Raw genomic sequence first — 15,580 nt, forward strand, 5'->3', positions numbered from 1 at the left:
TGCCTCTGCCTCCCAGATGCTGGAATTAGAGGCCTATACAAACACGCCCCACTAATGAGAGGGTTTTTAAGAGGTGGATTGTCAAGATAAACAAATTGAAGTGTAGTCTCTGAGGATACTAGTAAAATATCTATCATTTCATTCTTTATTGCCTACAAAGTATACTGAATTAATAACTTATGTCAAAATGTTTGAAAAGCATTAACACTAACTGAATAGTTGAAAAAAGGTTTTCGAACATTACTGGCTGTCTATTTCCAGAAAGCAGTTTTTTGCTTTTGTTGTACTTATTTTTAAAAGGGACAATAAGTAGATAGGAAATCCCTAAAAAAGTTAATAAAAGTGTGAACTAAATTTTAAGGTTATTTTTTATTTACAACTTTTGAAAATGTACAGTTTTTACATGGGTTACTTGTGCAAAGTTAGAAGTGCTATAAATGCATAAAAGATTAACAATTAAAATATATTAGACAAAACATTTACAAGCCTTGCCCCATACTGTATATTTAAAAGTGTAAATATACAAAGAAAAATTGCAGATGTGGGCATTAAGGTTCTCAAAACACTGAAAGCATGCAGCAATAACTCAGGATCTGAATGAGAAAAGTTTGCTAGAGATAGGCTCACTTCCTTGAATCATAAAAAGAAATGTTTATTTAGGTCAACACTGTTCCTTTAAAAATATTAGAGGATCTTCAGTTTTTCTTAACTTAGAAAAATGATAGCTTCTAGTCTGTTCTCACACCTCTTTAAAAAGCACACAGCTCTGAAGGCCATGATTCTGAAACATGGATTTGCTCTATGACTATCTTGCAAAAAGTGAAGTATGTCAGTTATTAAAATTGTTTCAATTTGTTAGCTGGGTCCTTTAGCAGTCTCCTTGCTACCAATAAGTGCCATCTTGTAATTCATATTGCTTACAAATTGAGTATAGGATTTTTCAATTTTCCTTCCCTTTTAAAATAATGTTTACGTGGATGCATTCCTGTTTTCTTTAGGTCATATTCTAAATACATTGTTTGCCAAATTGAACACAAGGGAAGAACTGGCCAGGATGAAACACAGCAATCATTTTTTTTTTTACAGATAACATCCTGGTTACCTGACTATACATAACAGTTCATCTTAAAACCTTACTATAAAACGTACAGTAACCTCATAACTGGCTGGAGGTTGGAGATGAGATACAACAAAGGGACATATGCAGTAGTAATGTTTGCAAGTAACCCAGGTATACAGTACATTGGATTTCAAATGGTATCTCTGATGTTCCATTTGAGGAGGACAGAAAGGGGAAGAAAAAATTGGCAAGGGAAGACAGAAACAGCACAACAGCTATTTTGTTTTAATAAAGTAAATGTAATGAATTAGGAATAAGAAGTTGATAAATGCATCAATATACATTTTTCTTATGGTCAACTTGCTCTTTCCTGAGTCAACAGTCACGCCAGCTTTGTTCTACTATTGCAGAAACGCGCTTTTCATATTCCCGCTTGTTCTCCTGATACAGCTGGGCAGCCTGGCTGTTCGCTGGACTATTGGGATTAGGTTCATCCAATAGAGACTACAGAGAAAAAAAGATAAAAATGTCAGTTCTTTAATGCAACAAGACAAAAAAATTGTTGAGAACAAACAGCTTTTTATCAGTTGGTGACAATACAGCTGTCCCAAATAATAGTTAATTTTTCTATCTTCCACATACTAAATTAACTGCAACTAGCTCATGCAAATCTACATGCACATACACATATTTCCTGGTGACTTGTATTTTAATGGTCGACTCCCTTATATAATAAATGGGTCCCAAAATATAAAAGGTAAAAATAATCACTAATTTAATAACATCAATGTTCATTAATCACATTAAAGAGAAAAAAATCACCTGGATGGATGTTAAAATGGAAGATACATCATAGGTTGGGCTCCAGCGGTTCTGAAGTATATCCAGACATATACTACCATCTGCGTAGACTTAAGAACACAGAAGTAGGTATGTTAAACACAAGACTACTAAAGTTTAAGCATATTCAAGACAAACATGCTCAAGAATGCTTTTGAAGTTTAAAAGTTTCCTAATTAAGAGGTATCATAATCGAGCCAGGTGTTGGTGGCACATGCCTTTAATCCCAGCACTCGGGAGGCAGAGGCAGGCAGATCTCTGTGAGTTCGAGGCCAGCGTGGTCTCCAGAGCGAGTGCCAGGATAGGCTCCAAAGCTACACAGAGAAACCCTGTCTCGAAAAACTAAAAACAAACAAACAAACAAACAAAAAAACAATGAGGTGTCATAATCACTACTAGGGGAATGCGGTGATCAGGAAATAACAGTGCTTACTCTGAAGAAACTGTCTTCCTGTTCAGCATGTCATACATAATTTCAGTGGGTATCCTTCCATAGATTTGTGGGAAATTCATCCCACCAAATCTGAAAGCTATATGTCCTATTTGTAATAATAACAGCTTAATATTTACAAAGTTTTATTTTGGCATAAAAATGAAAGTTCTTTTTTTAATTTATAAAAGTGAAAGTCTTAACACCCTGAAAAAATATCATTATTAGAAAAAAGGAAAAGAATCCTGTAGACTGGTAGTAGCACTTTTCTAACAAACTGTGCTAGGACCTTTACAGACTCTTGTGTTTAGTGGGTCTAGGGTGGGACCACAGAATCTATGTATTCAAAATGTTCCATGGTAATTCTGATCTGCACCTGAAGTTGAAAAATATCTTTCTGAGTGCTAGTGAAATAATTACAATACACAGTTACCCTAATTTGGCCTGTCATTAAACAGAACTCCCAAAAGCATCCTTATTTTCGCTTAATAAGTACCAAAGGTCATAAAGCCAGCAGACCGTTAAGACTCCAAGCAAAGGATGGTACCATCCTCTTGCATTTCTAGGACTATACATCAAGACAGTAAAAGAACATGAACAACTTCCAGAGACAGGAAGATACCTAAGCAGAATACTCACAAGTACTTCACATAAACAACAACAGCATTTGGAATATCACTGTAAAAAGCATTATAGGACCTTATAAGACCATGTATTTAAAATACTTGCCATCAAAAAAGAGCAACAAAAACAACAAACAACAACAAAAAAGCAGGCACTGGTAGTGCACACCTTTAATCCCAGCACTCAGGAGGCAGAGGCAGAGGGATCTCTGTGAGTTTGAGGCCAGCCTGGTTTACAGAATGAATTCCAGAACAGCCAGGGCTGTTACACAGAGCAACATTGTCTCAAAAAACCAAAAATAGATAGATAGAAAGACAGACAGACAGACAGACAGACAGACAGATAGATAAAATACTTGCCATTAGGATGGAACATCTTAGAGACAAATCTAACAGTAGGTGGTTTATTCGGATATTCTTCAGTAAATTCAATTGTAAGTTTAAATGTTCCTGTAGTTAAAAAGGAGGGGTAGGAAATTTTATTTATAACTTTGTTTTTTTTTCACATGTACTTGAGGTTTTTTTTTCAATTATTAAATGAGACAGCATAAAGACAGATATAGTATAGAGAGGAGACTAGTTAAGAAACACATCTCTGGGAACTGTTCTAAGAACTAACACCCAGATGTGATTTAGTTATTTTCTCATTACTCTACAAACATAAAGACAGTCACCATAAGTAAAATTGCTGTTTGCTGTATGACAGTCACTATGCACTTTGAAAATATCCTTCAAAACACAAGGTACTGAGCCCCAAATTTGACCTTCTTCCTTTAGACTAAAAAGAACTTGTGACTAGTGATACAGTTCAGTGGGAGTGCACTTGCCTAGCATGCCGGGGACCCTAGTTTTAACCTCCAGTATCCCTCAAAACCTCAAAGGCCTATTGCAATCAGCCATTAGCTTAAAATTCTCTAATAGTCTCCAATAGACTAAGACAAAAAGGTTCCAAAACCATTGCTAGAAATGCAAATCCATAATTGAGTAAATAAATAAAATGGAAGATAGAAAAAAAGTTCATTGGTTTCTTTTCATGTAATAGTGATTATGATAAAAATTTAATTGAATTTAAGCCAGAAGAAACTTCACAGTGCCTTTCAAAACCCTTAAGTTGTTTGACTCATGAAGTACTTCAGTAAAATGTCAATGCAATCATTCACACTAATGGAGGGAATAACAAAAATAATTTAAAATTATATTTGGTTTAGATGGCATTAACGGTTTCTACAAATTTCTCTTAATGATACTTGTTTAGGTTACTCGTATTAGAAAGAAATGACTTTTAGAAATATGTGCCAACCTAAGGTTAGCTGGTGGCCCTAAAACATACTAACTTATAGGCATTCTGGGTATCATTCAAGAATTGTAAGCAGTTCTTATGTGGAGAGTACATCCTTTGAAGTGTGATTTTTAATTGTGATTCTTAGATTTAAGAAAGCAATTGGGCTTTTTTCTTACTGAAATCTATTTAAGTAAACTCAAGAATCAGTATGGAGCCTAATGAGATGGCCATGTGCTTGCCAAGCAGCATCCCTGAAAACTAGATAAAGGTAGAAAGAACAAGTTCCGAGAACGTGGCTTCAGACTTCTACTCTGGCATGCATATAAATCTGTCATAATATAAATCAATCAGTTACCTGGTTAGTATGCATGTGCATTACTATGGCCCATTTAAGAAATTGCTTGTTAATATGAAGTAGCCTACACCTTAGAGTATAACTTATTACCAATTCCTTTAGAGCTAGCAATTTATTTCCTGTTGGCTCTCATTAATAGGTTTATTCCTACTTAAGAGAAAATACTACAATCTTTCTACTGCTATATCTGACACATAACAACATCAAAAATTTGATTTTCTACTACCAAGCTTAACTTACTATGAATGTGTCACAAAATTCTAGAATAATTTAAAATATGATATGGGGGGTAGCAAGATGGCTAAATAGGTAAAGACATTTGCCACTAACTTTGACAACTTGTGTTTGATTCCCAGAATAAGTGAGGTGAGAACTGACTCCTACCAAGTTGTCCTGTGATTTCCACATATATACCCACAGGCATACAGAAAATAAATGTAAAAAGAAAAGAGATGCTACAAAGTCCTCACACACACAAAGAAAGAAGGGAAAGAAAGGAAGAAAGGAAAGAAGGAAGGAAGGAAAGAATTGCTTTTTTAATGGAAATATGGGCCTGGGAGTGTAACTCAATAAGAGCATTTTGTTTAGCTTGGTCCAGGCCCTCGGTTACATCCACAGCACAACAAAAATAGAAGTAAATGAAATGTAACTGGAAAAGTACATTCCCCAAACTACTGTTACTCTAGAAACTGTTTTCTTTTGAAGACCATATGTAAATACTATATAACGAAGCTTAAGGAAGCAAAACAGTAAGGAATGGGCATACTACAGGCATCAGAGCATACATACTTCATTCTCATCATCTCCTGCTTACAAATTTTCCTTTTTGTTATTTGAGATAGGGCCTCTCTATGTAGTCCTGGCTGCCCTGGATCTCCCTATGTAGACCCGCTGGTCTTGAACTCATAAAAGACTCATCTGCCTCTGCCCCTGAGTGCTGGGAGTTAAGGTATATTCTACCATACCAAGCAATCTTCTTGAGAAGTAACACATAGTCCTTCATTTTCAATATTAGTGACTATGAAATGCATGAAAAGTGGAAATGGCAGGCCATATTCAACACTTAGAATTCTCTTATGTATAAACAGAAAACTGGATTAGTAATGATATCTCACTAAATTATAGGTAATGGATTTATGACCAAGAAACTGCTCTAAAACTGGATAGGCTTAACAGCACACAGATACCCCAGCCACCCTCAACTAAACCATCACTAAATGTGGTTCCCAAAGGGGGCAAAACAATATACAGGGGAAGCAACTGCAAAAACACAATGGGTTTAAGAATAAAAGCTCAGGGCTATGTTCCCAACACACCCCTGGAAGCTCAGGGGGTCCCATGCCCTTTTCTAGCCTCCAAGGGCAATAGGCACAAACATGGTACACAGATATGGGGTAAAACACTTTGGTGTTTTACATCTTTGGTGCTGTGTTTGACTAGACCTCAAGTTTTCATGTGCAAAATAAAGCTAATAGTGTCAACCACTACAGTGTTGTGAAGTTTAAATGTGTATAGTTCTTCAAAATTCTCCATAAATGAACATTTACTTTAGCTATAATTCTGCCTCCCATATGTAGACCTGGCTGAATGAAAGAAAAATCCGAACTCTGAACTATACTACCAATCAGAAACACACAAGTAAATTCAGTTTTTAAGCAGCACTAATTTCCTGTCACAGAGCAAACATATATTCATATATTCATAAGTTGAGTATTATGCAGCCACTTCAAATTCCTTGGCTGGAGCCCTCTGCCTAACTGGATCCAGTCTTTGTAAAAACTTCTTTAGATATATTCAGAAGCCAAAGAACCTGTTTATGTTTACTTGATTCATAAATTAAGACTTACTCAAATCTTATTCAATGTATACATTCCTTTCAATTACATTAAATAAGCAGAACCTCTTCAGTAGAACCCTCAATTGCAATTTGTGAGATCTAAACAAATGTTAACACAATTAAAAAATCATAGGCTATTAGACAATTTTACACTAGAGCTCACCTTCAGAGGGCTAGGCTCCAAAATAATGAAAGATCATCATTATGCACAATTCTACTGATTTTTACTGATTTTTTCATCTTCCTAAAGAGGCCAAAACATTTTTAATACCAATACAAATAAACATGGAGGCCAGGAAAAATATATAAATGTGGTAAATGTCTAATATATGGCAATAAAGACTAACATGGTTGAATTAAAAAGTATATGTTCTGCCTAAAGATATAACATAGATTCAATGTTAAGAGTCAGGCCTATGAGGCACAAAAACCTCTAATCCCAGAACTGGGGGGGGGGGCAAGAAGATCAGGAACTTCTCAGGCCACTCTGGTCATCCTCAGCTACATATTTAATTTGAGGCCAGCCTAGACTACAAAAGACCCTGTCTCAAAAAACAACAAATAACACAAAACAAAAAAGTTAGACACACAAAGGAAGGAAGGAAGGGAGGAAGGAAGCAAGGAAGCAAGCAAGCAAGCAAATCCTGTTAGTCAAAGAAAAATTTCTGCTCCTGTTTCTTGTCATTTGACTACTAACTTAGGAGCCTGGAGAAAAAAAGCAAAATTCTATGTACTTAAAAATTTTTTGATGACTTAAAGAAACCTTTTATAAAAGGTACATACCCTCAAATTTTTAAGGTCACATATACCATAAAAACTAATTTTGGATATGAGAAGGAATATATCCCATAACTACAATGTTCTGGTAGTATAAGTTTTCTAGAATATATTTATCTCATCTTAAATATGTGAAGCTAAAGCAAACTGCCTTTAAGAATTCTTTTTCTCAGGATTTCCTTTTTAACTAGGACCCAGTTCAGAAACATGTACCAAGGAATAAAAAGTTGTGTGAGGGCTTTTAATTTGGAAACACATTGGAGACAGCAGAATCAGCTGTTATTTATCTCTATTGAATCTCTTCCATAATTATAAATTCTCCAAATGTAATTAAGAGTAATGAAAAACAATGCTCAGAATTTGCTTCTGCATGTCAGAGCTCTAAACACCGGAGTAAGCATCCACATATACTAGCCTGTTCGACAGAATCAAAGATGGGTACTGACATTTAGCTTAACTCCTTTCATGAATGCCAGGTTAGAGATCGCTATACAAAACAAAGCCAGTAATGTTAAAGGCAACAGTCCAGGTAGATAATGGATTCCACAAGTACCTTTTCAATTCATACTACTTTAAATATCAGGAGCACCCTTGAAATTTTAAGTAGCCAGCCTCTAGCAAAATGATGTGCTATGAATAAGCTGTGCCTAGGATAAAAATCTGAGGAAGGGGGGCAATGAAATTAATCACACCAATGTTCTCTACCTGTGGGTCATGACCCCTTGTGGGGGAAATCAAATGACCCTCTCACAAAGGTCACATAAGACTATCAAAAAATACAGATATTTGCATTATGATTCATAACAGTGGCAAATTGCAGTTATGAAGTAGCAACAAAAATAACTTTATGGTTGGTAGTCACTACAAGATGAGGAACTGTATTAAAGAGCAGAAGCATTAGGAAGGTTGAGAACAACTGGTCTACAAAGAAAGCTGACATATAAAGAATTAGCACCAGGCAGGTGGTGGCGCATGCCTTTAATCCCAGCACTCAGGAGGCAGAGGCAGGTGGATCTCTGTGAGATCAAGGCCAGCCTGGTCTACAGAGTGAGTTCCAGGATGCCAGAGCTACATAGAGAAAACCTGTCTCAAAACAGTAACAAAAATAGTACCAATCTAGTAGAGAAAAGCCTGGCTAGCTCTTATATTAAATTTACCAAAGTAGTATGTCCTAACATCACTCTCTCTTATGTCATTTCTTTCTTTTTATTGCAGCATGAAACAGCAGCAGCAATTACCTAGTCAGTGAGGTAGAGAGAAAGCTAAAAGTAACTTGTTGACTATCCATGGTTTCCTAAGGGTGTCTTAGTGTTTGGGACAAATTATAGAATGGGCTTATCTTGACTTACTTCACAGCATTTTGTTACTAGCAGTAATGGGCCAGGCAATGGTGGCACACTCCTTTAATACCAGCACTCAGGAGGCAGAGGCAGACAGATCTCTGAGTTCAAGGCCAGCCTGATCAAGTTCCAGGACAGTTCCAGGACACAGAGAAACCGTCTTGGAAAAATGATGAAATATTTTGGTTGTCACCTTTAAACTAAAAGGTGTCTTTGTCTATGTGTGTGTGCACATGCATATGTTACTAAAGAAAGTCATTGAGAAAAAATTACAGAAAGGTTATTTTTTAGTAGCCCAAACACTAAAAAATCCCATGAACTCAAATAGTTTTAATCATCCTTTAAATGAATTAAACTTTAAAAGACCCAAAAAACTAAACACACAATGGTCTGCCTATAAAACTGTATCACTAACTGGGTGAACTGAACACACACACACACACACACACAATGGTCTGCCTATAAAACTGTATAACTAGCTGGGCAGTGGTAGCACACACCTCTAATCCCAGCACTTGGGAGGCAGAGGCAGGAGGATCTCTGTGAGTTCATGGCCAGCCTGGTCTACAAAGCTACAAAGAGAAACCCTGTCTTGAAAAACAAAACAACCGCCCCCCCCCAAAAAAAAAAACTATCGCTATCAATTCTGACTGTGATATTGTAGTACAGTCAGTCATTCAAGAGATGACCAAATATGGGAGGGTGCACGGAAGTGGGTAAGTGAAGAGTTCACAAGCACTTGTTATAGTATTTCAACTCCACAGGCATCTGTAACTATGTCAAAATACAAGGGTTTTTTTTCTTTGTTGCTTTATCTTTTGAGACAAGGTTTCTGCTATGTATCCCTGGGCTGGCCTGGAACTAGTAGGCTAGAGCATTCTTGAATTAACCTGCCTCTACCTCCTCCTCTGCCTTACAAGTGCATAGGACACCATGACGGCATTGAAAATATAAAGTTTTTGGAGAGCAGTTAATGTGGGTTTTTAGAAGTTAAACGTAAATTGTTTAAAAGTTATACACCTCTTGATACAAAGTAGGCATTCAAGTATGCTGGACACTGGCCAAAGGGGTACAACTGTAAGGCAAATCTCAGTTCTAAAACCACTTTAAAATTGCTAATCAGAGATCCTAATAAAAGCACACTCTGTAAATGAATTTCAAATCCAGGAACAACATTATACTGTTGTAGTATATATTACATATAACATACTATATGTAATATATATTAGGCATTTAAGAGCATCCTTAAGACAGTGAGGCTGCTGTGCCTTCTATGTCGTGCTGTAGACGCCAGGTAATTGTGTGTCAGAGAATCTTGCATCCAGTCAGCACTCAACAAAGCGCACACTAAGCACTGATGAACAAATTCTTGCCCTTGGGATGGAATGAATACCAGACCAGATGGTCTCTGGTGGACTGGTTTCGTACTGAATTACTTCCATGGGGGCTGAATTTAGCAGGCCCCTTGCTCAAACCTCCAAATCCTTAATGCCAGTGCTGTGGCAGTTCTTTTACAAAGTGACTTTTCCCTAGAATGTTTTCAATGGAGGAAAGCGACAGAAAAAGTGCAGTTCTGGTTAAGCATAAGCCTCCCCAGAACCCACCACACACTAGATTTCACTCAAGCTTTCAATAGGAAAAAGGCAAGGCAGGTTCGTTAAGCAGAGGGGGCGCTTGCTGATGACAGAACAGCTTCCTAGAAGACTGGTATAAAAACTCTTACCATCCTCAAATGGGGTTCCTTCAGGCCTGCAACACAGAAACAAAATCAAAAAAACCCCGTTAGCGCCCGCGGAGAGGGTCCCCTTTTTGCCTGTGCTTCTGAGGAGGTGGCTCTGTCAAGGGCTCCCATCCCTGCCTCCCTTCCATCACCGCTGTCGGGGCCGCGAAAGTCACTCCGCTCCCTGTCTGGGGGCTCGGGGAGGCAAAGCAGGCCGCCCGTGTCGGCCTCCACCGCTCCCCACCCCGCCCCCCAGAACCCCAGAATGGTTCCCCCGGCAGCGGGAAGGGAGCTAATCGAGGCAGAGGCTCCGGGGAGGCGCCTAGGCCCAAGCAACCCCAAATATCCTCCCCGTTCCCCGCTGGGCTCGTCGAGGGGCCGGCCCGGGTTCTTCATCCCCGGGCAGCCGTTGGAACAGAGAGACTCACCCAAAAATGACCGCGTTCCACACCATTATGTTGTTCTCCGACGGAGCCCCGCTCACTCCGGCTGGAGGGTCTTCTTGTAACCTTCAGAAACGCACACCGGGTCCCCTCAGTGCCGCGACCCGCCGCCGGCCCCCCATCACCACACCCCGAGCCGCTCCGTTTCGGGATCCGCCCTGTGCCCCAGCAGGCAACCCCCGAACCGCCAGTCCCCAACGGACGACTTTACCTCTTGAAGTCCCTCATGAGGCGCCGCCGGGCCGGGGTCGACATGTCTCTAGCGGGGTCAGAGGTGGTACATATACCAGGGTCTCTGGTCCCAGAGGAAACGGAGGAAGCTGAAACAGCGGAGGGAGCGCCGAGAGGAACGGCACTGCCTCTGCGAAGCCGAGGGTCGGTCTGGCGCCGGCTAAGCACCACCCCTGAATAGACGGGGGCTGAACCAACCTGAGGAGAAGGGGGGGGTGAAACGGCTTACGCCGGGTAGGCCGTACCAAGACGCGAGGCTGGGGGGGGGGACGAAAGTTGTTATGTCACTCAAACCCAGTTTGAAAGCCCCCCCCCCCCCCCCGCCAAGGCTGTTGTGGAGGTGGCGGCCAAGTTCTCAGAGGAAGGCTAGCCTGGGAGTAAATGGAAGTCTTCAACCCACGGGAACTTAACAAGGGGGCCACTCTGCTTCCACTTGCTGATTTGAAGGCGAACCCTGTGAAGTTTTGCTTTTGTATTTACTTACTTTTCTTTTTCTTTTTTGAGACCGGGTCCCCTGTAGGTCAGGCTGACCTCGAACTCACAGTGTAGTTGATGATGACCTTGAACTCCTGCTTTCATCTCCCAAATGCCAGTCTTTATTTCTTATTTTATGATAAGCTCCCGCCCCCCCCCTTTTTTTTTGGTCTCCTACAGTAGTATACAATGTAACACTGGTTGATTCAAACTCACTGTGAATCCCAGAGGCTGACCCTTGAAGTCACCTCCGCCTGCCAATGTCTGTGATGACAGGAATATGCCTTCACCCTTGGCTTCTTTTGTTTTGAGAAGGAATAATTTATTAAAGTGCCAACTACTGTCTAGGTTGGAGGAAACAAGAGAGAAGGTGAAGGAGAAGAGTGGAGGAAAGAGTTGGCAGAGGAAACCTTGTCCTCAACAGGCATGAATATTAGGGTCATAATCCTGCAGACACAGGACACTGAAGTAATGGTTACAAGCGGGGCAAAGTGAAAATAAAGAACTAAATGGGTCTTGACTATGAAAATGGACTCAGGGTCCCTTTTCTTTGGGATGAGGGTGCACAAATCAATCCCAACATTTAAGCCTGGGGCTGAATGAAATGCTGTTGGGGTGGTGGTTGAAACGAGAGCTTCAGGCAGATAAAATGGACGTTTTACAATTGCTCTGGGAACTCACAATTTGTCTCTGGAACCACATTTCCCCTTGGCAATTCAACAATCCAAGCAGCTAGTTTAGAAGAGTCCAAGGTATGAGATTATCCAGCTGCAGGGCCTTGGAAGGACAGAAGGTCGGAAGGAAAGGTAACGGCAGGGTGCACGTGGAAAGCTGCGAGTTGCAAGGAAGATTCTCAGGTAGGACAGGGACCTGCAAAAGCAATAACAGTTTGAAAGAAGCATTTTTAAAGATCAATCCAAAAACCACTCAGTAGGCAGATAAGGTACACATTTGAGAATGATGGAAATTGTGAGAAAGGCCGGTTTGAGTTAAATCCCGGAGAGTTTTGAATGCCAAGCTAATGGAATCCTTGGAAGGTGGTTGAGTAGGGCAGTGACACCATTAGAGCTGGGCTAATCAGAATTTGCTCCCAAGAGAACAGCTGCAGGGCTCTTGTGCTACTGGGTGGAGAGACACTATACCAGGCAATCCCACCTCCCAGGGGCCATCCGCATTCTTTCCCATGGAACCCCTTACAGCTTCAAAGTCTTCAACAGAGACGCTTGCCCCCCATTAAACCCTGCTCACATTTTGAATCTCTCTCTCTCTCTCTCTCTCTCTCTCTCTCTCTCTCTCTCTCTCGGAGCGCCCAGTCTTCTATAGTCGTCAGAGAAAAGGAGGGTGTAACTAAAGAGCACTTGGCAATAGATTGAATGGTGGTGGCAGGAAGTCAAAAGTGCCTGAGTCTTTAAGCCCCAAGAGAAGTGGAGATTTGAAGTGGCCATTCACAGAATTGGATATAAAGGGTGAAGGACACATTTGGGAGAAGAAATTTTGAGTGGGAGTTTCTGAGCTCCTGGGACTGATGAGACATCCATGTGAATATGTCGAGAACTCATCAGAGGCACAGCAAAATTTGTTCTTAACCCAAGAGGTACGAAGCACATGCCAACAGTAATGGGTTTGCGAGGCCCTTACCAAGTGCCTTTGTGACCGACAGTTGTTAGCCCCCATTAACTCCAACATACCACTTAAAGCAAGTGTCCAGCACAGCATCATATGATGGCTGTGGTGGGAAAAAGTTACAAAACCAAATTTCAAAAAAAAAAAAATCCTTTCCCCTTATCTAGGAACTTGAAGTCTTCTATTTCACACATATGAAATCAGCAAAATCAAGAGCACTTGCTCTCAATCAGTGCGTAACCCATTACCATGAACTAACTGTAGGCCAAGTCCAGTTCCTTGTGGTTGTAGGACTGAGTGTCCTATTTCATTAGTGACTGCCAAACGGGGACCACTCCCAGCTCCCAGAGGCTACCCCCATTCTTTGCTATGTGACCTACTCTCTTTAGTCACAAACACAGTATTTCTCTCTCATTTGCTCCTCCTCACATTTTGAACATTTTTCTTCAGGGAGGACCCAGAGGACTTTCTCTAGCTTATCTGATTAGATCAGACCCAACCTTGATACTCTCTATACCTTAAAAATCATCTAACATCTTTAATTCCAGCACTGAACTCTGTGAGTTCCAGGCCAGCCTGGTCTACAGAGTGAGTGCCAGGATACGCTCCAAAGCTACATAGAGAAACCCTGTCTGGAAAACAACAACAACAACAAAAAATCCTCTAACTTCAGGTTCTAGATACTCTTTTCAGAGGGCTGGAGTATTATAGCTCAGTCATTGAGTACTTGCCTAGCATGTGTAAGACTCTGTGTCCCATCCCCAGTACCGAAAGGAAGGAAGAAAGAAAGAAAGAAAGAAAGAAAGAAAGAAAGAAAGAATTTGTTCCATTTCTTCACTGAAGAATCTGGATTAAATGTTTGCTTTAATAGCCAGACAAAGATATGTGGTTGCAACAAGGACCAAGAGTCTTTGTAAAGAGTGGCATTATGCAACCCTACCTTCCACAGCAAGAGTGGGATCTCTACTAGATTCCTGGGAATCCCTCTATGTTGAGAAATTGCACCACCATAGGGCCATTAGTCTAGTGGGGTCAAGAGAAGCTTCCTAAAACAAGCCCATTTCAGTTTTGTTGTAAAAGAGACAAAATTCAAACTGTTTATATGAGGATGCCAATGTAAACAAGTGCACGGAGCACAACTACCTTCTGGAGACATGGGCAGCCTGGCTTGGTTAGTAAAAGAGGTTTGAGTGTTCCATTTGTTGTTGTTTACAGCAGGAGGCAAGACAAGGTATTACTCTACAGCCTGGGTGATCTTTGAAATCGCTGTGTTACATAGCCTTGGCTAGTGTCAGGCTCAGGACAGTCTTTGTGTTTTAACGTGTTGGGTGCTGAGATTACAGGTGTGAACCATCATACCTAGCATGGGAGAGGTTCTTCACAGAGAAATAATGAAACCTCAGCTTGGAATGTCAAGAGTGACAAAGTTAATTAAATGCCCTTAGATGCAAGGATGGGGGATTTCGGCTCCATAGGCAGCCTTTGTGAGTGTTTGAGCACAAGAGAGAAAGAGGTACAGAATATACACTATTGAGAAGCACCATGCAAGCTGGGCACGGTGAATAATGTCTGATAATGCAGCATTGAGGAGGCTGAGGCAGAAGGAGTGCAAGTTCAAAGCCAGCCTGGGTTACATTGTGAGATTAGGAAGAAGAGAGAAAAGGGGGTGACGGGAAAGGGGAAGGAGAGAGGGAAAAGCTGGGGAGTTCTCCTGAGGGTCTAGGAAAGGGATACTTTATTGACTGGATATTAGGCATCTGAAAGTAATTAATTACAAGACACAGTAGAAATGTTTAAATTTTCTGTGGGCTTGTCTATTTTTTTTTAAGTTCCTCCTTTTCCTTTCTTGGACTATATAATCGATACAACTCCAAGGGCCTGAACCAAAGTAGTTTTCATGCCCAAGACACCTGCCTGGGAAAAATGTCCTCCAGCTGAGAAACTGAATTGCGTCCTGAGAACGCTGTGTCCCCCATACTCCTCATCAAAGCCAGGTTGTCATAGCAAGTAGCAACACAGATTTTTTCCAGCACAGATGATTATCAGGATAGAACAAGTTGCTACAGTAGAGTTAGCCAAGCATTCTTTCACCCCCATCTCACCTCGTCATTCACTCATTCTCATGGACAGAACCATTGTCAGTTCCGTGACTTTCATCCGAGATGGCAGTTGAGTGTTTCTGATTTGCCCTGCCAGCTGCAATTCTACAGCTTAGCAGTTAAATTTCTTAGTGCTCAGGACTGAGACTGAAAGTATTCCAAATGAGAAGCACTACCCTTCATATCTGTTAAAGAACACCCAATCTTTTTTAAAAATATTTTTCGAGGGCTGGAGAGATGGCTCAGAGGTTAAGAGCACTGACTGTTATTCCAGAGGTCCTGAGTTCAATTCTCAGCAACCACATGGTGGCTCACAACCATCCATTATGAGATCTGGTGCCCTCTTCTGGTGTGCAGATATACATGGAAGCAGAATGTTGTATACATAATAAATAAATAAAATCTTTAAAAAAAAAGAAGTTCAAAAAAATCTTTCGCTAAATACT

General features: G+C 40.5%; 1 protein-coding gene across 2 annotated transcripts; it reads right to left on the reverse strand.

The window, feature by feature from the left end:
• Positions 1-350: 350 nt before the first annotated feature.
• On the reverse strand, positions 351-11,110 carry Ube2a (ubiquitin conjugating enzyme E2 A). Of its 2 annotated transcripts, XM_027431969.2 has the most exons (6): positions 10,919-11,109; positions 10,693-10,773; positions 10,268-10,293; positions 3,314-3,403; positions 1,883-1,971; positions 351-1,564 (listed from the first exon to the last, which is right to left on the reverse strand). In XM_027431969.2, exons 1-6 carry the CDS (start codon positions 10,960-10,962, stop codon positions 1,436-1,438), a joined length of 459 nt encoding a protein of 152 aa, XP_027287770.1. In that variant the 5' UTR covers positions 10,963-11,109; the 3' UTR covers positions 351-1,435. The 2 variants fall into 2 exon arrangements, with proteins under 2 accessions (XP_027287770.1, XP_027287771.1); XM_027431970.2 differs by lacking the exon at positions 3,314-3,403 and having other exon boundaries at positions 10,919-11,110.
• Between the last annotated feature and the right edge of the window lie 4,470 nt (positions 11,111-15,580).

This window comes from Cricetulus griseus, chromosome X (genome assembly GCF_003668045.3).
Source record: "Cricetulus griseus strain 17A/GY chromosome X, alternate assembly CriGri-PICRH-1.0, whole genome shotgun sequence".
In the NCBI taxonomy this organism is placed as follows: Eukaryota; Metazoa; Chordata; class Mammalia; order Rodentia; family Cricetidae; genus Cricetulus; species Cricetulus griseus.

Excerpts from the sequence above, each read along its gene's own strand:
- Ube2a (XM_027431969.2), bottom strand. The coding sequence starts at position 10,962 with ATGTCGACCCCGGCCCGGCGGCGCCTCATGAGGGACTTCAAGAG. Across the intron at positions 10,294-10,692 it reads TGGAACGCGGTCATTTTTGG|GCCTGAAGGAACCCCATTTG; the intron begins GTGAGTCTCTCT and ends TCTGTGTTGCAG. Across the intron at positions 1,565-1,882 it reads CCATTTTAACATCCATCCAG|TCTCTATTGGATGAACCTAA; the intron begins GTGATTTTTTTC and ends TTTTCTCTGTAG.